Here is a 24306-nt window from a genome sequence, read left to right on the forward strand (position 1 = left end):
ACTTATGACGGCAGAGCTGAACATTAGATATTGCGAACAATGTATTGATATCAGTTATTTCTTACATGAATGATAATAAGAATTCGTAAAATATCAGATTCTGTTTACATAAAATGAAGATGATATCCGTTTTCTCGAAGTAGACGTGGATTTGTAAGGTGTCTGCATTCGTGGTTACGGTGGTACACTGCATGTCACGTGCAACTGTCAGACCTTTAAAAAACATTGTTTTGAATTCCCGCACAGCTACCTGCAGCCATCTACTCAACCGGTACTTGTACCGCTGTATTTGACAGTTTGAGGCAAGGTCCGTTGGGGTTTAAGGTTATTATTTTTGACTTTTGAATTCGAATAGTTGGAGAAGTTGTTCAATATTTTTCAAGGAATCAAGTAACAGGTGTATGAGTGTAATAAAATGGATTCAGAAGATGACGAAGATATATTTGCGGATATGTCAATCAACTTGGGTCTGAATGATTCCTTGGATCAGGCTGCGGTGCCTGAACATTTGACCGAATCTGCTGGCGAAGTGGTGTATTCCAAGGAACGTAATCCTGTGAAGGAACATTTAATAAAGCAATTAGCTGATGTAAAAGAACGTGTGGAAAACACTAAAAGACAAATTAGTGAAACTGCTGCGTTGAAAGCAAAGATTTTACAGAGATTTTCTTCTCATGCATTTTATGGAGAGAGCGCTTCATCAGACTCAGATAGTGACGTAAGTTTAACTTGATTTTTTCTGCTGGATATCATTGATGAATGATCACAGCTTTTAATGCATAGAGATTCATAATTAGGTATTGAGTTTTAAACTGAAATATTTTATACAGCTATACACTGTCGATGGAGAGCCAGTAGTGAAGAGAACCAAAAAGGTGGACCATTCAAGGAAGCAACCGCTGGTAGTAAAAAGTACATGGCAGTATGTTATTATCGACAAATGGGTTGTTGGTATAATGCTGCAAAATGAGTCTGATAGGTGAGTACAACCTCTTTCATTATCATTAAAGCTGGGAAAAATTAGAGAGTGAAATAAGTTCATCACCTCCAAGCTCTAACAATTTATTAATTTCTTTCCTAAGACACATATTTTCAAACAATGCGCGTTTATATTACACATATATTTACAATTAACGATTTTTTTGTTCGAACGATACTATCTTTAAAGAAAATCGTCGTTACTAATCGATAATATGTATACCCGCATAAATTCTGTGTCACTTTGGTCGATTTAACAAATTTATTTTTAATTCAAAAATTAACTATTAATATAACAATATGTAATTACAGGTATACATTATACTAATATATTACATTAGGTATAATCAATTATTATTAGTTTTTAAAATCCTGTCAAACACCATTTGATGGCGCAAATAATTAACGATTAATTTATGTTTTATGATATTTCACAGTTGAATTGCAATTAATTGATCAACAAATTAGAAGCCACTCTTTATACTTTTCACATCATCAAAAGATGCATCCATGATTATAATTTCGAAAGCTAATAATTATTTGTTTCATTCCAAAATGTGGATCTAGTTACTGTTTGTCGACAAGCGGTGTATCACGCAGTAATCAAACAGTTTGTTTTCAAGAGTTTTGACATCGTGCCAATTAAAAATTCAATAACAAATGATTTACAAAAGTCATTAATATCAATAAAAATTACTGTAGTCTTTTCAATGGCTGCGCAATTATAATAATAAGTTGATATGCGCTAATAGACACCATGTGTACAATATTAGGACATCGACCACATTTTCCTTAAAATAGTTGCAGGGGAATATACAACACAATGGCTTTTAACTTTTGAATAATCTATCAAGGAAAATATAGTTATTATTACATAAAATTTCGTTGTAACATGTGAGTTTAGAGGAAGGGATGGTACGGAGTGGGAATTATTCTTCGACGATTATAGGTGTCATAGGTATATCATAGTATATTAGATATTGAGTTTGCAATATTAGATATCTGAAGTTATTAAATCACCTACAGCTATATAGCACCAAACACTTGTTTACCTCAATGCGACCTTACCTGTAGTCGTTCCCTTTCACGAATTATATTAGTCGTTCCTATGTTCATTATTCCTTGCCCTGACTGGAAGCCTCTATAAGCTCTATATGTATGATAAATCAGGCTATAAATTACGATAAATCAGTAAGAACATGAATAGAATAAAACTAGAATCGACCTTTATAGTCATGTTTACTTTTTAAAATGCTGGAATGACTATGATATCTGAAAATCATTCTATAAAAGTTTTATATTCGTTGTTGGCGACAAACTGCAATTTGTCAGTGGGTTCAAAGTCGCAATCCCTGGAAAAAACTGCAGATCACCTATAAATCTACTCACGCTAGACATTCACGTATAATGATCCTATACATATAAGGAAGATAAACAAAATAATTACACTTCCAATACGGAAATATTCTGCGTATTTTATGAGCCGAATCGTCCTTACTCTCGCTGTATTGCTGTTATTAGGGAACATGTTCACTTACTTAACATTTATCACCCTTGAAGATAGTTCGAGTATTACTGGGGCTTGACCGTTTATGTGTACCGGGAAATCAAATGGGTAATGGAAGACAACCATCCTGTAATTTTACCTGACCTTGCCCCGTAACAATTTGCGCACAACTTGCAGGGTTTTTCTCGCAAATCTTCAAGCATTGAATTGTCATCGGGAACTGTTAACTTTCCGGATAATTTAATGGCCCCTTTATACTCCTAGAGCGGAGGCTCTCACGTTGTTTTCCCGATATTTCCAAATCAACTCCAGACCAAGTTTGGATGTCTAGTTTCTAGATGTTAACGTCCGGTACCGTTTTCGTCTCTTCATCTTCCTTTCCAATCGATAAGTAATCATCCGGATGATAATCGAACAATAAGAAATCGTATCTGTAACAGAGAATAAGCAGAACTGAAGATTATTCAAATATTTGAATTCGAGCTGGTGCTGAGTTTTAATCTCGGATCTGAAATATCTGTAAATTTAGTCACGAACTCGTGATAATTTTCTCGTAAAATTTTTTCAATATGAAGACTTCGAGATCTATCGTAGAATTCCGACCCTGAAATCACGTTGGACTATGCAGGCTGCGGTATTTGTGAGAGATTGAATGCTGATGAAACTTTTTTCTCTCCGCGGGTCGCTACGTCCTCGTACTTAGAATTGCCAAGTGGAAAACTTTAATGAGTTTCGAATCGATGGTTATTTTTCACTGGTCTCTCGTAAGCTTACCACAAAGTAACGTCGCCGCAAATCAATTATTCGTGGAGCTGGTTAAATTGACTTTTCCCCTAGTTTACCTCCCTCCCAAAGTCTTGACCGAGTTTGATCGCGGTAACATTTTGTTATGATTTGAGAAAATGATAATAACGACAGCATAATGTCAGCAATGAAATGAAAAATAGTCGTCGGTTCGAAATATAACCAGGCGTAAAAATTTAATGGAAGAAACTTATGGTGTACACGCGAACGTTGTTCGAAATGAATATCTAATTTGTTAATTATTTTTTTCTTTCTCCCGAATAATTCACGTGAACCGATCGCTCGAAAGCAAATGAAATGCGAAATGGTAGGGGGATTAATTTTCCGCTGAGATTGGATTGCAGCTTGGCGGTAAATCGCAATATCCATTTCCATATCCCGTGCCGTCATTGTTTCTGAATAATTATTATATCGGTGTGACACGACGCGGAGAGACGTTATTAATTCGATTCAGCAAACCGAATTACATCACCATTGCCGTAGACTCTCCGTTTTATAGAGCAGAAGCTGTGAATTCCAGTACCAGTCACAATCCACGTTGATAAAGACAATAGAAAAAGAATATAAACCGATGCCAATTATTTTTCTATTGAATTTTCCATCAATACTTACTTAAACATTTGATAAAGTTCTTTGATCTGGGACTTTGTCAGCTGTGCGAAGTAGCCTTTCATGACATCCTTCGTCTGCGAACCACGAGTAGGGTTCTTCCACTCTGGTTTAATGATGTGGTCTACGTGAGCTTGCTTTATCAAATAGTTCTGATCCTCCTGAAAGCGGGAGAGAGGGGGTAAAAAAACGTTTCCAATTAACGCACGAATTGTTCGTCACCATCGGCATGCATAATGGGAGGGAACTCACGTGGAGTGTCTCAAACTTGGCTATTATGTCGAAACGGACTTGACAAGGTGTGCAAAAATTGGCGATCGGTGTCCAATGCATGTCCAATTCGTTTCCAGCTTTCCATTCGCCAAGAAGCCACCGAACGAATTCCTCAAAAAGTGGATATCTCGGACCGTGACGACCGCCCTTCGATGAACCCTGGAATCGAAATTAAATATCCGCGATGTAATTTACCTCGACAAAAACAGAAATTGATTTTTCACGTTATATACATATATTCGACGCCTACCACGCATTATACACATACAATTTGAGGGGGGAAAGAAGATTAATCAAACGGCAGAACTGGCGCAAATGAATAATGAATTATCAGGAGCTGAGCGATTTCGTATTGGGGGGAAAAAGGATATAAATGAATAACAATAATGAAACGAAATACAAGCAAGATAATTAGTTCCTTATCTAACGTAAGACTTATTAATCCACAGTATTGTACGATTGATAAATATTTTTGTTTCTTTTTGCTATAGTATTGTACATGATATCGGAAGAAAGGGAGGCCGCGAGGAATATCCTCCCTACAAACGCAAGAAGGTTCTAGCTACGTCGAAAACTTGTTGTTTTTCAACAGGACGACAATAAAGCTGAGAGCTTCTGCGACGATCTTGTTATCTTGGTGCTCTTGTACGTAGCGCGTAATTCTACACTTCTCTTTTCATTCTGACGCGAACGTGTAATAAGAATATCAATTAGGGCTTCTGCAACGTCCCCAATTTTATTTCACTCACCCTTTTATCAATCCTCCCCCACTACGAACCTTCTCGATTATTTAACGCCGCAGGAATAGCTCTTTGTATTTTATTTCTAGTTACTTTATCTCTTCTTTGTAATTTTTATTTCGTTTTTTTTTCCTTTTTTCTTTTCGTGTACACATAGTGTGAGTGTATCGCGAACACGTGATCAACGACCCTCGAAAAATCTGTATAAGAGTGGGGGAAATTTTTTTAAGCAACCCTGATTGAATTTTCCCGTGTTCTTTCAACATCGCGTTTATTTAGCATATACATATACGTGTGTGATAAAAAAAAACAGAAAAAATACTCGATGTATTTTTAAATTCCCACGAAAGCTACCCTTTGATGTTCGCATACCTCATACATACTTTACGCTGAATAGAGAGGAAGGTCACCCTTTACTAGCTGAAATTCTTTGACGAGCTGTGTCCGCGTTTTTAACGACCTTATACCTAGGGGAAAATAATTCTCTCTCTATTTCTTAACAATATTACTGAGCGTTATAATATCGTTGCACGAATTTCGGTGCAATTAAAGTTTCATCTCTCTCTATACCCAGCTGCGTAACCCTCTATTATACAACGAGCGTAGAGGTATACAGCCGGTGTTAACGAGATGGTAAATTGGATCAGTTTCATATTACCTCGGTTTGTTTACCGAGCTTTTGTACCTTCCACCCCATGGTTTGCTCCTCGCTATGTTTCGCCTAGTAAACATACCTTTTTCACAAATGGGTATTTTCACTAGTGAGAAACTATTAATGAGAACAGAAGTCTACACGCGCTTATAAAAATTCTCATTCGGTATCGACTGTAAGACCCCGAAACCAGGATGAATACATTTTTTATTTCGTGTACACGTACACGTAATCGTGCGGAGAGTAAAATATGCTACTATAGTGAATTGAACCAACCTTTACTCTATGGTGTGAGACGATGTGGGCTCCCAGTTTGCTATGAAAACTGTTGGGTAAACTGTGCTCAAGTTTATCCCTATAGGCACTCAAAAGTCTCTCGAAAGGATGTCGCACGATCAAAAAACTTAGACTGTCGTTCAAGTAATTCGCAAGTTGCTCAGCCGTCGGTCTTGGATACCTCTGTCTCGCCAGGGACAGTGGGACCGCCTTCGACGCCTTCAAAAACTGCGGACTATATCTGGATAAAGGTAAGAAAACAGAAAAAGAACACGATAAATTAAACTTTTCTACCGAGCTTTTTCCAACATCTATTCTAGTAAATATCTTTATATAGTATATATATGTATCATGGATGGTGTCGGAAGAAGCAGATGTCTGTAGTGGTTTTTGTCACGGTCTCTTCTTCAAGCATGACAAGAGCTGAAGAAAATAGGAGGGGATAGAAAGACTGACAATGTTGTACGGGAGGAGAGGGGGGCCCTTTTGGTTGCCTTTTTCGAGCCTCCAGGAAGCGTATTGTCATCTCAGAGATGATACACACTCGAGCTTATATACCTATATGAGTATACCTCAGTATCGATAATCGACATCTCTTAGGCCCCCCTTCTTTTCTCCTCCCCGCCCCATGCCATTTCCTTTTCCTGCATATCAGCTTACCCAGCTAGCAGATTGAAGTTGTACATCCAAGAAGTCGAGGCGGCTTTGAAAACGTTACACCAAATGAGATGGTGTTGTCTGTTAACGAGAAACTCCCAGGCGTTAGGTTTGTGCAGAGAATCATTTCCAGGACGATCCAAACCTTCCTCAGCACATTTTTTTGCAAGAAAAGTCCTTCTGTCAGATAGTCGATATTCCGCCTCCACCATCGTCTCCTCTTCCATTATACGGTCCTCGATAGTCATGGTATCCTCCTACGCGAAATGAGGATTTGAAGATTCGTTAACTTTTTCGTAAAAATAATCAATTACATGGTATTTTGTACGAATGTAATTCACATTTACTCGTGAGTCACATTGTTGAGAAGCCTCCTTCTTGGCTGGAATTCATTTTGATTTCGAGCTTTAAAATTCAACGGTTGAAAACGCGTTTTATGCCCCGTGCGGGATTTCATTCGAGAAATGAAAATATCTTGGCGCGCTGAGATTTACTCTTGAAATTTCCCAAGTTACTCCATCAATTCCATTCGCACCCCGCGCCTAGCCTTTTTATCACAATAATAATTTGGGTTATGGGTCCAACCGCACCAGAGGCGCAGCTTTAACTTTCCTTTTTTTTTTAAAAAAAATAAAAAATGCGCCGATTTATCAAGTACACGTAATTCTCGTGTCAAATATCTCGACGATCAATCATTATTACGATTATTGCGTTAGTAAAATTGCTGTTTTTCTCGTTTTCGTTTTCTCTCAGGACTAGAATCGAGGGATTCTCGTCGCGGTTCGTTCTTGGACGAATGAAAAATTGCGAGGTGCGGACTTCTGGGGGAATTGAAACTTTGAGATAAATTTTATGAACATCGGTAAATTATACATGTTTCATAAGAGTTGCGTACAAAAACCAAAAAACAATGTACCGTAACTGGTGGATAAACGAAGTTTTTTTAGTTAACTCGAACGTGTGTTGGACTGAGAAATGCAGAATAAGCTACTCGCTAATCGAATAATCGATTGATAGCAGAGACCTTAATGTAGACTTCAAAGTTATCCGAGAACCTTCCGAAGCACCTGTCTCTGACAGAGTTCCTATATCATGGGAACATAGGTATAGAGTTCACGTTTCTATCGGGTGATTGCAATATTAGGTTGATCTATAGCTACGGTAGGAGGCAATTAATTTCGCCGCTAGAACTAACAACGTTTATTCATATCTATCTTTCGTGTTGTCTGTATGCTGATAGTAATTTATTGAGTTTTGTTTGTACGCTTCCTTCGCGTCTGTTTGTCTGTCATTAGTAAAAGGTGCTCACGACTATACCCCACCCCCACCCCCGTCGCCATCGTTATGTTTCACGCCTCGTTTTCCTATAGCCTAAATAATTCACACTACGCAAAGATAACGTTGTTATACGTTGTTTGAAATATCGCAAGAGCCAGGTGAAGGTTGATTAGCTTAATAAAAATTTCCTTTCTCTGAATTCATTTACCTAAACTTTTGATGCCGATAGGATTCCGAAATGCACCGTTTTCCGAGCCTGACTAATACCTCGGTTCGCGGTCCGCACTGCGTGTTATCCTACGTCCTAAAATTGTATAGGTTGTTGGGTCAAACCTCAACCCTTGCCCGCTATTTGGTTTGGTAGACGAGTTTGCGTATAGGTAGATATAATACAGTGTATATAGAGGGAATATTATATCTATCCATGTATAAGTTCATCTGCCATAGAAAGTAGGCAATATAAAGGGGGGGAAAAGTGAAAAGTATCGCGTGGACTGCAGGAGTGCCGCGCGCATTTTTCGGAACTATCTCATCGTCACCACCTGCTTCGAGTGAAATAAAAAGTGGAGAAAAAGGAACGTATGTCGTATAAGATGAAATACACGAGGACTATCACTCTGTCAATTTTTCTGCCGCAGGTGGCAGATCTGAATCTTCTCAAAACGTACATCTATATCTATTAGATATTGTAAATCCAGAGCTCGAGGTGCGACGTGGAATTGGTTACACGTATCGTAGACGGTACCTTGCATAATAGTGGAAAAGCTTCCTTCCATAATACACGCCTAGGCACACGCTGCAACGATAGAGAAACGAGAGAAGGATACACGAAGTAGAGAATAGAAGTGGTAGCTTCCGTTTATTGATTTCGTACGGTGCTATGGCAGACTCTGTACCTACCCCACGGTATGTGGGACACGCCAATGCTGCATAGGAAAGGATATCAACCCTCGTGTAGATGCCGTTATGTTATATCGTTCAAATTTAAGTTTCGTGCTTTTCGTCTATGTAAGTAAATGCCGCGCCATTCGCCGTTCGCCGTTCGCGTGTGGCGACGTAGTACCGAGCGAGGGAGTGGATATGGATCGAAGTGAAAATCAGAAGAGGGACAGAAAATCCTACGGGATATTGTAGAACAAGGTGGAAAAGGCTTCATGTCGATTATTCTTATCGATCGTTTTATCGGCTCACGAAGCCCACATGCCACTGCGACACGAGTTTAAAAACTCTGAAAATTTTAATTATAGATCTTTTTTTTTTTTTCCCCTCCGTCGACGTAATTGCGTGAGAGGAAAAAAATGTCTACCCTTGATTCGCGACCTTGGCTATATCGTCGCACACTCGGAGGGTCAGGGACTGCAGCAGGTACAGAGAGATTGATGAGCGACGAAAGTCGCCTAATTTATTAAGACTATCTCGGCATTTGTTTTCGGGGCAACAATGTCTCCCTCCTTCTCTTTCTCTCTCTCTCTCTCTCCGTGTATATAGAATATAAAAAGAGGCTGCGCGCTGTACCCGTACTGCATTGCGTTTGGAGTTTTGCCAACCCTCGCGATATCTTCTTCGTCTGGTCAAAATTTGTTGCTGGGTAATAATCGGGAGGGTGGACGGAAAAAAAGGGAGAAAAAATTGAAGATCGTGATATACCTAATAAACAGAACGCCGTTTGATTGAGTTCCATGCGGCGTAGATGTGAGAATAAAAATTCCTCAATCTTTTTCCTACCATTTTTCTTTCTTCTTCACACTTGACACCCACTTTGCACGTCTACGCGCAATCTTTTTCATCGAGTGTTTTTTTTTTTTTTTTTTCAATCAATCCTCCACATAACCAGTGGAGGTGATTAGCGTTCGTCGTCACGAGGGAAGGTTTTTCACGAGAACTGGTAAATTTTTTATTTCGATATCCTATTCAATGCAACGTTGTTCGTACAGAGCGAAATGATCCCTAGTAACTTATGGAGGTTATTACATTTATCAATTAAGATCTGATCCGTTATACCTGCACGGAAAAAAGTTTACGGAAAAGATGAACATAAGGTAAGCTCGGATATCGCGGTGATCGGGTAACCTGAATTGTTATTTTAGAACGGCTCTTGAAGTTTTCTCGTAAGTAACTAGCCATAAATCTTGCTTTTCGATTTACGAGTGTCATTAAAAATTTAGATGCACGTATATATAGGTAAGTATGTATATTAAATGAAATTTAGGTTCACATAGCCGTTGAGATTGAAGGGGGATGAATCGCTCAGGGAATAGATGTGTGTGTACAGGTATACAGCTCGTATACTGCAGGGGTATGGAAGTGGTTGCATTAAACGTTATGCGAAAGCAAGATGGCGTTAAACCAAATTGAATACAGTAGAGTAGTAATGGAAGCAGCAGCAGCAGCAGCAGCGGCAGCCGGTAGCTAAGAGATGAAAGCAAGCGTACGGTTAGATGTATATTTTAAATACATACACGAGAAGAGGGTGGTGCAGAAAACAAGATGGCTTTCGTTCCGCGTTTCCTATAAAAATTCTAATTGCTCCCATGGACGTTACACTCGCAAATTTCAGTCGCGAAGTTTAGAAAATTAACAAATTCAGGGCAAACGGATCAGGAGAGGTCATCGAAACTCCAGACGATTAAACGTAGGGTCGCGCACTACCGCGTGTGCTGCAGCGTTTTAATTGTTTAACACCCTGTAGAACGAATTCATTCCGATCGTGTGCATGTACAAATGTTTATAAATAATCAACGAAGAATAAAAAAGGAAAGGCTCGATAAAAGTAGAAAACACTTTTCGCATCCTGTTATTATTTCGTAGTTTCTATCCAAGTGAGAATAAATATTGCTGCTGCAGGATGTGAAAAATTTCTCATTGTCGCTGTTGAATGAGATAATTCAAAAATTACACATCGCACGTACGAATTAGATTATATCATTCGATCATCGATTGCACATTTTCTACCCTCGCTATTCTATATAATCGCAATACGTGTGTGCACCTATATGTATAAGTTTCGCATAACGTGAACAACTATTACGTGCGAAATCCCGATGAACGGTTCCCAGTTAGATCTATCTACGTTATGCATAAAATTTACGATATAGACATACATACATACATACACACCTACAGCATACATAACATATCGGCATTTCCCTTGGATGCAAACCCGAACAAACGTTGTGTAGTGTGTTCATTGATCGCGTGTCGCACGAGCTGCAGTTCGCGTATGTACACACGTTACATGCATACATGTGCACGCCTATATATACATATGTGTGTACGGCAAACACATTCAACATATAGGTACTCGCTACGTTCTTTCATATTTACCTACTTCACCGCGTCCGCGACTCAACACATCATCTTCGAGAGATTGACTTTTTCTAACATTTATTACTCATTTCTTCAATTTTTTTCTCTTCTAATCATCCTTCCCATCTCATTTATTCAATTTTCCACCTACGAGGGTTTAACTTGCAGTGCAACGTCGCAGCCGACTAATATATCTGTATCATATAATCCGATAATTTTATATCGTCGAAATAGGTTTATGTTGCTATCATGAGGCTGATGTGTCCAACGTGATACGAATAAATGCGATTACCGTCTGTAATACAGCTGCACCGAATATAGGTGTATATTTAAGGATGGCGCGCATTATATAGATAGTCCTTGGCACAGTTTTGCGTAAAAATATTAAAACCATACACCGGTACAAAAACCGGATAAGCAGCGTACATCTAAAAAATTTCGCACGCGTCGTAGCGTGGTATAATATTTGCGACGATTATCCCACGTAATAATTTTCTCTCGTCGTATAATCTATCCTGTAAACATATTTTTCCCCGTCCTCGTGGAAAATATCAAATTTTCATCTACCCATTTGTTTTTTTTTTTTGTTTTTTTTTTTTTCAAATTCTGCACTTTTTTCCATTATTAACTTGTCTAGGTTCGGATTCAATTTTTTTTTCTTCTTCCTTTTTCCAACAAGCGTTCGTCAGGGTACGCGTCAGGTGTACAGATACGTTGTGAAAAAAAAAGAAGATAATAAAATAAAATTCATAATAATAAAAATAAAAGCGAGGCGCTGTACGTTTATTCGCGCGAAACGAGAGAAGCCCCGTCGGTTCTGGGTACCGTGAAGAAGCTCGTCACTCAATAACGACCAGCAATATATATATATACAGAATCGATCCGTAGTACGATCGTTAAATATATCGCTACTCAAATTGCCCATAGAGATGCAGCTATACATATCCGTAATATACACCATGAAATAAGAGGGTGTACGGTGGCGGCGTCCATCCATCCCCTAAACATCAAACGGCATTTATGGCTACATTCGGTCGAGTTCAGACTGACGTATTCGCGATCTTTATAATGAATTGTTATCGAAAACATGTGCAAGCATATCGTATTTCGGATGGAAACTACGAGGATTTGTGGGAGTTGAAAATTTTTTTCAAATTAATTGAATAAAATTGCCGATCAATTTTCAATCGTACATATCGGATGCCGAAAAAGAAACGAAAAAAAAAAAAAAGAAATAAACGAATCGCGGTAATTTCGGAGTTGGTATCGCTGATATTATTCATCTCGTATCCTATACATACCGCGTATACATAAGGGGTGCCCCTTTGCACGTTAACAATTGCGGTTACGTTTTTATGTTTTATTGCATGTATTATATTACGTTTCGTGGGGTGAGCGCGATGCGGAGGTATCCGTATCGTCGTCGCACAACCCCTGTATAATACGTATTACGTATCGCCGGCTATAGCTGGCTGTACGAGCGGTTTTCTTTTTTAAAACTCCGGGGAAAGTTTAACAAGCTTTCTCTTCCCTATCTTTCTTTATCCTCTTTCTATTACACCGAACAAAAGAATACGTAAGAAGGAGGTATGGATGTACGTGTCTGTCTATGTACGTCGTACGTACAACCACCACCCCCGCCACAGCGCACCACCGTGTCTATTATAATCTTCGCGTCTGTGAATAATATCCGTCTATATGCACCGCCCCGTATATATTGAAATATAAATCAAGGAAAAATGAACTCGACGAAAAAATTCAAGCGTACGATAATAACGACGTTGGTACATTAATTCGATACGTATAAGTATACATCGAAACTGGAGAATTGAAAACATTTGGGAAACAAACAAAACTATACACTCAACAGAGATATTAGAACAGTCGTCGAATAACTTTTCGTTTTTTTTTCTACTCTATATACAAATATCAAAATATCCCTGCGTATTTTTACTGTATTTAGTCGAATATTGAGGGTAACAAAAAGGGGGATGTAAAAAAATATCGGATAGTCGAATAAGTTCTGTATATTCAATCCCCGTAGTTAGGTGGGTAGGTATATACCGATCACGTGAACTTTATTTTTTCAATTAGTTGCTATATAGGTGGAAAAAAGGTTTTCCAATACGAGAAACAAAAAAGATATAGAAAAAACACAAAGTGAGAAGGAAAAGGGTGGGGGGAGGGGGGGGGGGGGAAACTAGCAAACGCGGCGCGTGTACGGGAATATTTAATCGTTGGAAATTAATGAAGATAGTTAAGGGTGTTGTCGAGTGGTATTTTCCTGCAACGCTTCTCTCTATTTCTGTGCACACAGGATGAACAATGACGTATGACGTAGTAGTTTCGCTCGGTAATAGCTCGCACGCCAGTTCGTGCAAACCGTGACGGTGATAGCCAGCCAGCTACTAACTACGTAGCAAATATTACCCTACTCCACCCCCTTTCATCCCTTCGCATCCCCAGAGTTTGTCACTCTACTTGTCCCGGCTCTGGTAAAATATGGTAGTCGCACAGTTCACGTTTTGTTATCATATTCACATATATAACTACTACCCGTGAGTCCCACGTACCTGCGGCTTCATACCTATAGACCTGTACGGCGCAATGTGCCCGAATTCATGTCCTCCGGAATATATTTACCAGAAAATATTTCTACACGACCGCCGCCCTCCGTTTATACCGCGGGGTTTTCTAACAAATCGGTTGCAGCTGGATGCGCACTAATTGAGATCAGATGTCGGAAGGTCGATCAATTTTGCCCTGTGCCCCGTGTGTAATACGCGGCTATACTTGATTTCGTATTACATAGCGATGTATAACGTATCGCGTAATAATATCAACACGCAACTCTCGCTGTGCGCGCGTCTCCCTCAATTTATACGCCATTTTTAATCGCGATTTAGCGTGATATAAACATACTACACACGACAGTAGGTAGGTGTATACGAATGTACACGTTCCCATCACCGTCGTAATCGTCGTCGTAATATCATATCTACTCAGGTATAGCGTGCTGCGACATATGTTTCTACTAAAACTTGTTTTTTTTTTTCTCAACCCCCCGTTCAACGATTCGCGAGGTTTTTTAATTTCTCGGATTTCAATATGTTCAATGTGCAATACCTTGAAATAAGAAGAGAAAAATATCCCGCTCGGCCCCGTTGTTTTTTTTTCATTTATTTTTCATCGCATTTAATCGCTGTTATAATTTTTTATGAATAGCGACTTACCTCCCCCGAAACCGGCTGCGAAATTTCGTTCGAACTCTCCGGATTCGATAGGGCGATTATGAGGAGAGTCAGGACCCCGGCGAAGAGGATGGCGCGGCGTGCACCCGCCAAAAAATGGCGCCTCGTCATCTTGGCTCCCGGAGTAGAGATTCTCCTGTACTCATACCGAACTGCAACAATTAAGGGGGGGATATCGTTCATTGTACCTGCGACGTTCTTAATTTAGTTGGTGACGTCGAACAGAGGCGGGTTAATTTGAAACGAGAGAAAAAAAAAAAAAAAAAATGACTCCTCATTACCTATTTCAGGTGACGTTTTTTCGACGTCCCGTCGCACTCAGAGCAACAAATTGAGACTCATCTTTTGAAGTTGTAAGTTCTTGCAATTTATTTTTTAAGTTTTTTTTATTCAAAACTATCGAAATCTGCACTGCTTATAAAGTCACTTATTATTCCGTATCACTGAAAGTAATGTAATACTCGGGTCAATTATCGGCGTTGAACGATGATAATTCCCGACTCCCTCCACCTTACACCTGAGATGAGATGATATTGAGAAACTAGATTGGAAATCGTATCGCCAAAATCTATGCCAAGTATCAAGAGATTCGGTAGATTCGTTTTGACCCCTTTGAACTAAAAAATCTAGGAGTTTTTTTTTTTTTTTTTTTAAAAAAAGGGCTAAATTGATGGCGAATTTGACCGAGTCGACTCAACGAAAAATGACTTCGAACCTTTCTTGTAGAACGTTTAATTCTTCGAAAAAAATATTCTAAAAACTTTACAGGGAAACGTATCGTTCGCGTTAGCTATAGAAATCAGAAGGGGAAAAAATAATTTTTCCCGCAAGTTATTCCTATGGGAAATCGAAAAGTGCGATGCGGACAATCTCAGTATTAATATTAAGGACTCATACTTTACGAGGCCTATTTTGGTATCTAAACGAAACTTTTGAACATGCTTCCGAAGAAAAAAAAACATCTACTTGGCACGATGATTGATTTGGAACCTTTTTTCTTAATATCAATGAAATTATGTTTTTTTATCATCAAAGATATTTGGGTAGTACAGGGTAGTACATTTAATGTACTTGGCGAATTTTTCGGCATCGTAGGTACTTTTCGGGGGGCAATATTGTGTTGCCTAATATGTGACGATGCATATTTGCCGATATCCGAGGAATGAATTCTACCTATAATTATAACAGCGACATCGATGTACGGTAACATATTTTTTTTTTTTTTTGTTCAATGCTGCGATAGGCTTTCCATAAAAATTACGTAAAATCATATCGAGTAAAAAGGATCACGTGATTGATTGCGAAACACGCGTACTCTTTTGCGGATATATATTCATAATATACACCCATACGTGATCATATAGATGTTCGTGCATGTATACAGGAGATACTACGAAACGATATAATTGTGTGAATCGTTAATTATATCCTTATACCTGGTGGGAATAATGCTATAATTGTGTTACGCGTATTACTCCATAAGTGTAGTGTACGAATCGAAGTATTTGAAAATATCGAGAAAAGCACTGATTTTTCTGTTTTTTTTTTTTTTATATATTTCTCGTACGTATACATGTGTGTATTGTAGTAAAACTTATTGCGTAAGATTCATTAAAGCCGGTAAAAATAAAACGGTGGTTACAGAATGTATTGAAACGAAGACACTGGAGTTGAAATTATACCGAAACTAAAAACTCGACAAATTTTTTATGGCTGATGTTGCAAAACGTGTATTATTACGTTATGGAATACGTCATTCGAATTTTACTACGCTGATTATACAGTGCAGATACAATAACGTCGAGTCGGGGCTTTTGTCGTCGCAATACCAAAAGTTCCAATATCAGTCGTTGGACGTGAATTTTTTTTTATTTTTTTCCATCACGTTCCAGTTCTTCGATTCGTAACAATGAGGAATTCTAACGTTCCACAGATGTGATCTGATATGAAATTTTGGAAATCCAGTTGATCATAAAATTTTCAAAAGTCTGCACCGTTCCTCCAGAAAAATTTTCGGGTACATGCAGTTTTCTTTCACGTAGTTTCTACAAATTCTATTTCAGGGTGGAAATTTTTCGTACGCGCAGTCCTTGAACTTAAAAAAAAATATCATTATTAATAAAACCGGAAGGTAAACTGGCGAGGGCGAGAAACAAAAAAAAAAAAAACAAAAAACAAATAAGAGATGCGATAAAAGTGTAAGGCGAGGATTTTAAAGAATGGAAGAACAAATGGAATTAACGACCTAAGAATATTAAGCTGCTCGCTTTGCAGTGGGGAGCGAAAAAAAATCTGACAATGAGCATAAAATTCAAACTCCGTGCTTTGGACTGACATTGCTCTGCGTACATTCGAGCCACGTAGGGGTATTTCGATGCATCATCCGTGTACCCATGCGATATAAATTGTCTGTCAATTGATGTAAACGATTTGTTTGACATCTGGTTTATTTGCGAGTTATCAGGGTCTCTCGTCACGTCTCATAGCCTCGAAGAGAATTATCTATCGCCATTGGATTGAATCTCTACCAGATATTTGAACTAGGATTCAATTAGGCTTCAATTAAGCTACTCGGAACAACTGCACCGCGGTCCAACGACTAATAGCCTACAACGATATCGTAGCAGACCTCAAGTCCACGTACGACCTATCGAAAAAAGTCTCACGGTCCAACGCATTTTACTACTAATTTGGGTCACGTTTCATTACATCAACGAAACGGCTAGAATTGAAACGAATAATAAAAAAAAAAAAACAATTACACCGCAGTGTCCGCATGGAGATAGAAAAAAAAAAAAAAAAAAATTTTTTTTTCTTTCCCACCGAAAATAGAAAACACAAGGGAATTTTGGATCCTGTGTATGATAAATTCCCCGTCGAATGATCGCGAATTTTATCCTTCGTTGAAAATCCTCCTTCCCTTGCTCGTTGGTAATTTTACAAAGAGTGACGTGGATCAGCGCTGCACTTGGTGTATAAATCGAGATGGTCTGGTGTCGGTCTTAAGTGTACGTAAGATAGTAAATTCTATTAAAAGGGCAGCACAGCACCAATACCGTTAAGAATAGAAATTTTCGAGTGCATCGGCGAGCGAGAACGGTGAGTTCGCCTGCATCAGGTAGTGCGATACATGATAACGTGTCGTACATGTAATACTCGAAAGCGTGAAACCGGCGCCTGCGGAGGTTGGTTGCCGACGATATCGACGTAGAGGTATTCAGAGATAAGTGAAATGAAACAACTGAAAACTAACGAAAAAAAACAAAGCGAAAGGAAAAAAAAAGAACGGAAGAAAAGTAACCGAGGGTTCGATTCGGTGGTATCGAGATATATATACTGCGGCACGTGCTGTTCGACGCGTCGACGCGGTTTCCAAGCGCGAGAACGAACGTTCACGACGGCATCCCTAACATTACTGACATCGCCGCGCTACACGCCGCGAAAGTAGCACCAGCGGCAGCAGCAGCTGCACCGGTGATATCAGAACGCTTGGCGTCCCGACGCCAAACCGACGCCGGGGCGACCCCCGTCGCTCGCGGGTCACCAACGCGTTCCCTCGAAAGGTGGGTCGATCTGCCGTAATAAATGCTTCCTGGCGCACGCGCTGCCAATTTATATACCTTTTCCAAGATGGCCGAAAATTTTACTCCTCGACCGACAACCTTCGCCGCACGATATCACCCGCGGACAAGGAACTACTGCTTTCCATGAAAACAACGCCGCAGCTTCTTTTATTCGTCATCTTCGGATTCGTCGCCGGTTCGATTCAGCGCGTTCGTTCCTTTTGTTTTTTGTTTCTTTCCGTTTTTTTTCCATTCATTTTCCTTACCGGTATCCAACTCGCACTTCCGTTTTTCAAAAACCCTCCTCGTCGAAAGTGTGCATGGTACATGTCACTTGATTCGCGCGGAAGTCAAAGCGGATGCACGTTGCGATGGCCCGATTTTCTTCCTCTTTCATTATCTCGCGGTCCATCTATTTCTTTATTATACTCGCGATTGTGCCTGCATGGCGTTTACTACTTGGAACTCGGCTGTGAAACGACGGAATTTCTTTCGTTAATCATAGTATTGATATTGTATATATATTTGGATTGATAAAACTTCTTATACTCGAAGTGCGGGAGCAAATGATGTATAGTTTTGAACAATCACCGGCCAACCGTCGACTGCACTCGCAGTTTGAAACTCACTTTTTTTATTCGCAAGTTGGCCGGAAACTTTCCACACGTTAATTTAATATCCGCGGAAGAATCTCAAGGAATTTCGGGTGGATGTGTAACAAGAAGACGATCTAATGAGCGATGCTTAGCACAGAAATTGGCATTGGTACCTCGGGGTCAGCTGGCTGACCTTGTTCGAGTGTCTATTTCCATAAGCAGAAATGATTCTCGTTGAATAAAATCTTTGAAAGTCGAATCATATAGAATTATAACGACGCGCTTGCGGGCTGAGAATTCGCAGAAATTTTGCTGCTTTGGGATCATAAGGAAATTCCGAAAATACATGATACTAGAATAGAATGGAGAAACTGTATGGATACCGGCTATAAGACTCAAATCTTGGGACCCAAGAAACAATACGGAAATATACATATTTAAACATCACCCAGTTCCAGTGGGAAGACGGCCAAAAAACTGGTATTAAAGTATCAGGAAATTAGTCCGGATGTCACCCGAACCGGCGACGATGACGGTCGTTGCGAAATCGGATGATAAATGAATGACGAAGATGAAATGAGAATTTATATTTCACGTGGCGCGACGAAAAAAAAAAAAAAAAAAAAAATAATCCGTAATTCGAATCGTCGGGCTGCGGCGCGGTGCATATGCGAACGGTGCGGAATTTTCGTTGTAAAATTTTATCGACTGTGTATATATATTTAATAAATGGGACGTGTGGGCGCTTCAAGTTTTGACGTACGATATATTTCTATAGCTTATATTCCAGCTCCCGCAGTCCGTCACGTAAACAGATTTCCTCTTCTTTTTTTTTTTTTTTTCTTTCCCCAAAATTTATTTTTCATCGGAATTCGAATATTTTCCCGATTTAGACGTCATAACGTAGAAAGAAATGTAGGGCGAATTCAACCGTACGCGATCAAGTGCCGTTCCGACGAGCCTATCGTGAATTATTGGCCGCTGATTGTGTTGCGTCAATTCAATAACTGCGGCGCATAAATATAAATTTCTATATTATCTCGCCTGGCGCACGCCGATACCTTTTTTCTGTTTTTTTTTTTTTTATTATTACTTTTCGGTTTTTCCTACGTATTTCCACTTTTTACACAGCAGAAGAAATTCAATTTTCCACAGCAAATAAATTTTCAGAGTACATACACGTACGTACCGATACCCGCGTACATCAGTTGGCTTATACCAGGTGCAGCAAGCGTGCGGGTGTTTCGAACGACGTCGCGACGCCGCCGACGCCTGCACCCCGAGGCCGCCGCTATGAGGTCGGTGGAATTGAACCTCGTGCATGGCTTACAAAGGCCACACGTGGACCTTTCTTCGGGACGCCTTGTCTACTGAACCGTGCAGAGGGTTGACGAGGCGTCGCGACGCCTTAGCTACTTATCTACTCGTTCTGCAACTATACACGTTATACGTTAAATACATAGGCCGCGAGCCGACCGTGTATTCCGGACATTCTAAGTACTGATTTGAGAAAAAAAAAAAAAAAATCTAAATTCTTTCTTTCTTCAAAATTTTCGCAAAGTATGCGTGTAATAAAATAAATCCCTGTGACGCGGAATAACCGCGATGACGTAATATATGTATAGTGCGGCGTGAGATCCGACCACCAATCCTGTCACCCGTGATCGAGGTTTGCTTGTGGTATTTTTATAATAGCATTTTTGTGGCGTTCTTCTATCCGCGAAAACGATGTCTGCGAGATATTAAAATACCGGAGATTACTGAGGTTCTTTTTTGCAACGGTATCCGAACGGGAGTCGAAACCTTCCGAGGGATCCCTTCGGTTTTTCGTTTTATTTTGTTCGTTTCATTTTGTTTGTTTTTACTTTTTTTACTTTTTTTTTTTTTTCATTTTTTCATTTCTTACACAGGCTCTCGCTGATGCCGTAACAGCTCGATTCTCCGTTCGGATATGGATCGGTGGAACGAACCTGCGAAGGCGATAAAAAATCGAACGACAGATTTGAATCGAACGATAAATAAAACCCCTTGCCCTTCCGCCCTTCCTTTCATTCTTACAGTTTTCTTTCAACTTATATAGAGAAGTATACCTACTACTTCCCTCCAAATCGTAGCGCGCAATGGTTTCTACATAGTCCACGTCTACACGTGCGTACCGTAGACTCTGCGGAAAACGATCAATCAACTTGATTACCGGTCGAATCCCACTTTCGTCTTCGTCTACGTGCGGAGAACGCGGGGTTAAAATAACTCCGAAGAGTTATCGTCACCCTTGTTGACGAAGATCTACAGTTACGCGTATACCTATTGCGGTGTATACGTGCGTGTATTTAATTGACGCGAAAAAAAAATTTTCGATTCAATTCGCGACGATTATAACAGCGATGGAACAAAGTTCGCGAAATATGCATATTCTCATTGTAATTATTTTAATCGGTGGGTTAAACCGTAATGAGATCATCTCATTCCATAATGTACGTGTAAACGCAGCTGCATGACGCGAGCAGCGGATATACTTACAGCTTTATATGAGAAATATAAAACTGATTATTTAACATCTTATTGTTAGTGGTTAGGTGCGATTATCACGGCTTAAAACGATCTCTCAGAAGTTTCATACTTCTGCAACTGGTAGACACCGCAACCGGAAAACGCCGTTGCGATTTCTTTCTCTATTTATCATAACTACATAAACTGCCTTGATTTCTTTTCTTATTTCTCCATAAAACCGCAATCGTACGTTATCGTAATTGGTACAGGATTTCAAAGTTGTACATTGTAGCCTCTATTGAACGGCTGATATGAATGGTTCTTATTCTCGTTTTTTTTTTTTTTTGTCCATTTTTTTTCTTTATACAGTTATAAATATTTTTATCTCAATGGGAATTGCAGAGATCGAATTTTTTTATTTTTATTTTTATTTTTTTTTAATTTTTTACTTCTACCAACAATTTCTTTTCTTCAATAATTCATGTCTGCGTACATACAAGGAACGTGTTCGACGAAGCAGAAAAAATTCTATATATGTATACGGCAGATACACGAGGTTATTATCTTTGCTCGGTGAACGATTGTAGTATAATTGTTTTGAGGAAATATCATTTATTCCACCCCACTTCTCTCCCGGAATATGGAAAAAAAGGAAATCAAATATGCCCCAAATACTCACGAATTCCGAGGGTAGCAAATGTCGAGGAAAATCTTTTAGCTCGCGTTATCGCTGCTTTTTATTTTGTATATTTTTGTGGAAACGGTGAATTGAAAAATGGGCGGGGCGGAGAAGACGACGGGATCGGTCGTTCACTTTCCAAACGATGTATTGAATTATTTGAATAACTTTTCTTTCTCACAATTTCGGCTTAGCGCTGGTGTACCTACTAACTGACCTTAGAGATTGAACGGAACTGAGACCAAGCCCAGTTAGCTTTGGCTGCTGTTCTTGTTTTCAACTCACCGATTCTCTACCAACGTTGTAAACGAACACAGTTTTAAACTTCTCGCACACCTATATTCACGGACCAACGGGACTGATAAACTTGGTCTAATTATTCCATTTACATTTCTCATTATTACCGCTGTACAACGTATAAACCGTTTAAATAGCGAGTTTTCGTGAGCGTACCAAATCATTTTCAAATACCGAACCGTGTGTCTTTGAAATGCCATGAACCGTGACACATTCGTGAACATAAAATTTGTCAAATATTTTTCACGTCCAAATCTTCAGGCAAAGTAACACCTCGTTTTTACAATTTTGCGGTACTTACGAAATAACATATGCAAACGGTTGTACGCGAATGCACACCGCACTCGGAATGGTCCCTGCAGGATGTGGCGCTGAACGAAATTTTTTCAACATTTTCAAACAATCGGAGAACATAGAAAAAGGGGAAAAAACTTCTTTCCACTTACTCGCCTGTCCGTAAGTGATTCCAGCGCGATTAATTTATCGGAATCTCCACTTCTTGTTTGGTCGCGTGTAGAATATGTCGGCGTTTCTTTTTATGCTTCCGACGTCTGTCCGCTCGTCCTTTAGCTTGTGCAGTTGTTCGTCTTCGTCCATTCAGCGATTCTCTTATCGTCTGGCTGCCTACGTTCGATTATCGGTAAAGCGTGGGTTGAAACGTTAACGACGTAGCCGTTATTAACGGATGAAATGACGTCTCCTTTCGCGATATGCAAACTCGAATCAATCTCTTACAATTTTTTACGGCGGCCACCTTGCGGCTGGACAAATAAAATTATCTCCAATTTGGAAGCTCGTTAATCAAGTTTTCTTCTTCTTCTTTTTTTTTTTTCTGTTGCATTTTCAGCGACCTGTACGAGCTCGATCTACACGTTGACGTTAGGAACATGGACGAATTTTCCGGAATATCAGGATTCTGGACGAAAAATTCAAAAGGACTTTGGAGGAGGACCGATCTGGTGAGAACCGGAGATCTCGGTGAAGTGGCTGCCACTGTCGTATTAGATTTGCCAAAGTTCACGCGATTTTCAACGGCGGAATTGATCGCCACGGTCACTTACGAGCTGGACGAGATCGCTCTTCAGACCCTCGTTCCCAAGGTCTCGCTCGACGTCCGTAAAGTCATGAAAGGTGATCACGACCTTGAATTCCCCGACAATTTTGACGGCGCTACTCCTATCGCTAATAAGGTGATTGAACCGCTCCTGACGCTGAAGTCACTGTCAATTGACAAAATAACGGATTTCAAATTACCGTATCCTTGCGACACGGAGCTGGTGAAGATTCTGAACGACATCGGGATGGCTGAAATTTTGCCCAAGGTCTTCGTAGGACAGACTGATTCCCTGAGCCGATGTATTTTCGAAACGATTTCAGTATCCCCACTGAAATACAAAGGCCTTATTTACTCAAGGTAGATGTCTTGAAAGCTGATCAATCAGGCGTCAATACTTCGGATCAATGACTTCTGGCGATGTGTATCGTACATTTTCTTTCAATTCTTGTCCAGGTCCATTCAACAGTTGAATATGCTCTTGCATCGGATGCAAGAAGTTTTACCAGAGGGAACGTTTATCGCTACTAAAAATTTAACGGCGGATGCTGTTATTCGAGCTTTGGAAACAGAGTTCAATTTATATCTCGAGGGTGTTGATAACGAGAAATTTCGATTGCAGGAAGCTCGACTCATGACAGATTTGATGATCGAAGAATTTAAAAATTCTTGTACTATTTATAAAAGTAGTGAGTGATGTTGTTAATAAAGATTAAATTTCGTTAAGAAAAATTCTCGATTGAATTTCATGCCTCTGGAAATTCTTTCATCATCCTTCCTTTCGTTGTACCACAGATATATTTGAACCAAATAAAGGAATAGGTGGAAATTTTTTACTTCCAACTGATTGTTCAAAATACTTCCAGATATTGGAAACTTTTTTGATTCCTTAAATAATCAATTTGAATATATCGGGCTATTTGCAAGAAAGATGTGCGGCAAATATGGTTCGCGAGATATCTCTGCGATGACGCCACTTTCTTGTTCAACGTTTCGTGCCATCCTACAGAACAGTCGCCAAGCAGAAAAAATACGAGATCAATTAACGGGAAGGCGCCTTAAATAAATTCTGCCACCCCGAGACGCAATTCTAGCTGGTTATAATTTAATTAAGCTGTTTTAGAATCGACCGGATGATTTAAAATTCTCCCGTTCTCGTTGCCAAATTTACAATGGGAGATGATATTTTTTAGATTTGGCTAACGAGTTTATGCTGTCGACGAATAATTGCAGAGGATCTTTTGTGTTGTGTTTTCTCCGCAAAAGTTTAATGAACATAACTTTCAGTTCTTTTTT

The 24306-nt window shown here is 39.5% G+C and overlaps 2 protein-coding genes across 12 annotated transcripts; one reads left to right on the forward strand and one right to left on the reverse strand.

The window, feature by feature from the left end:
• The first annotated feature begins 6 nt into the window (after nucleotides 1-6).
• On the forward strand, nucleotides 7-23752 carry LOC105684384. Its single transcript, XM_048654266.1, has 4 exons — nucleotides 7-718; nucleotides 831-979; nucleotides 22804-23370; nucleotides 23467-23752. The coding sequence occupies exons 1-4, from the start codon at nucleotides 416-418 to the stop codon at nucleotides 23705-23707; spliced, it is 1260 nt and encodes a 419-aa protein (XP_048510223.1). The 5' UTR covers nucleotides 7-415; the 3' UTR covers nucleotides 23708-23752.
• Nucleotides 1047-22488, reverse strand: LOC105684469 (carbohydrate sulfotransferase 11-like). 11 transcript variants are annotated; one of them, XM_048654273.1, is made up of 8 exons: nucleotides 22403-22488; nucleotides 22258-22327; nucleotides 14314-14483; nucleotides 6500-6753; nucleotides 5840-6080; nucleotides 4151-4330; nucleotides 3902-4059; nucleotides 1047-2916 (listed from the first exon to the last, which is right to left on the reverse strand). In XM_048654273.1, the coding sequence occupies exons 2-8, from the start codon at nucleotides 22265-22267 to the stop codon at nucleotides 2820-2822; spliced, it is 1110 nt and encodes a 369-aa protein (XP_048510230.1). In that variant the 5' UTR covers nucleotides 22268-22327; nucleotides 22403-22488; the 3' UTR covers nucleotides 1047-2819. The 11 variants fall into 11 exon arrangements, with proteins under 11 accessions (XP_048510230.1, XP_048510228.1, XP_012253247.1 ...); XM_048654271.1 differs by lacking the exons at nucleotides 22258-22327; nucleotides 22403-22488 and adding exons at nucleotides 14613-14848; nucleotides 21660-21841; XM_012397824.4 differs by lacking the exons at nucleotides 22258-22327; nucleotides 22403-22488 and adding exons at nucleotides 14613-14774; nucleotides 17479-17791.
• Nucleotides 23753-24306: the final 554 nt, after the last annotated feature.

This window comes from Athalia rosae, chromosome 4, assembly GCF_917208135.1.
Source record: "Athalia rosae chromosome 4, iyAthRosa1.1, whole genome shotgun sequence".
Classification (NCBI taxonomy): domain Eukaryota; kingdom Metazoa; phylum Arthropoda; class Insecta; order Hymenoptera; family Athaliidae; genus Athalia; species Athalia rosae.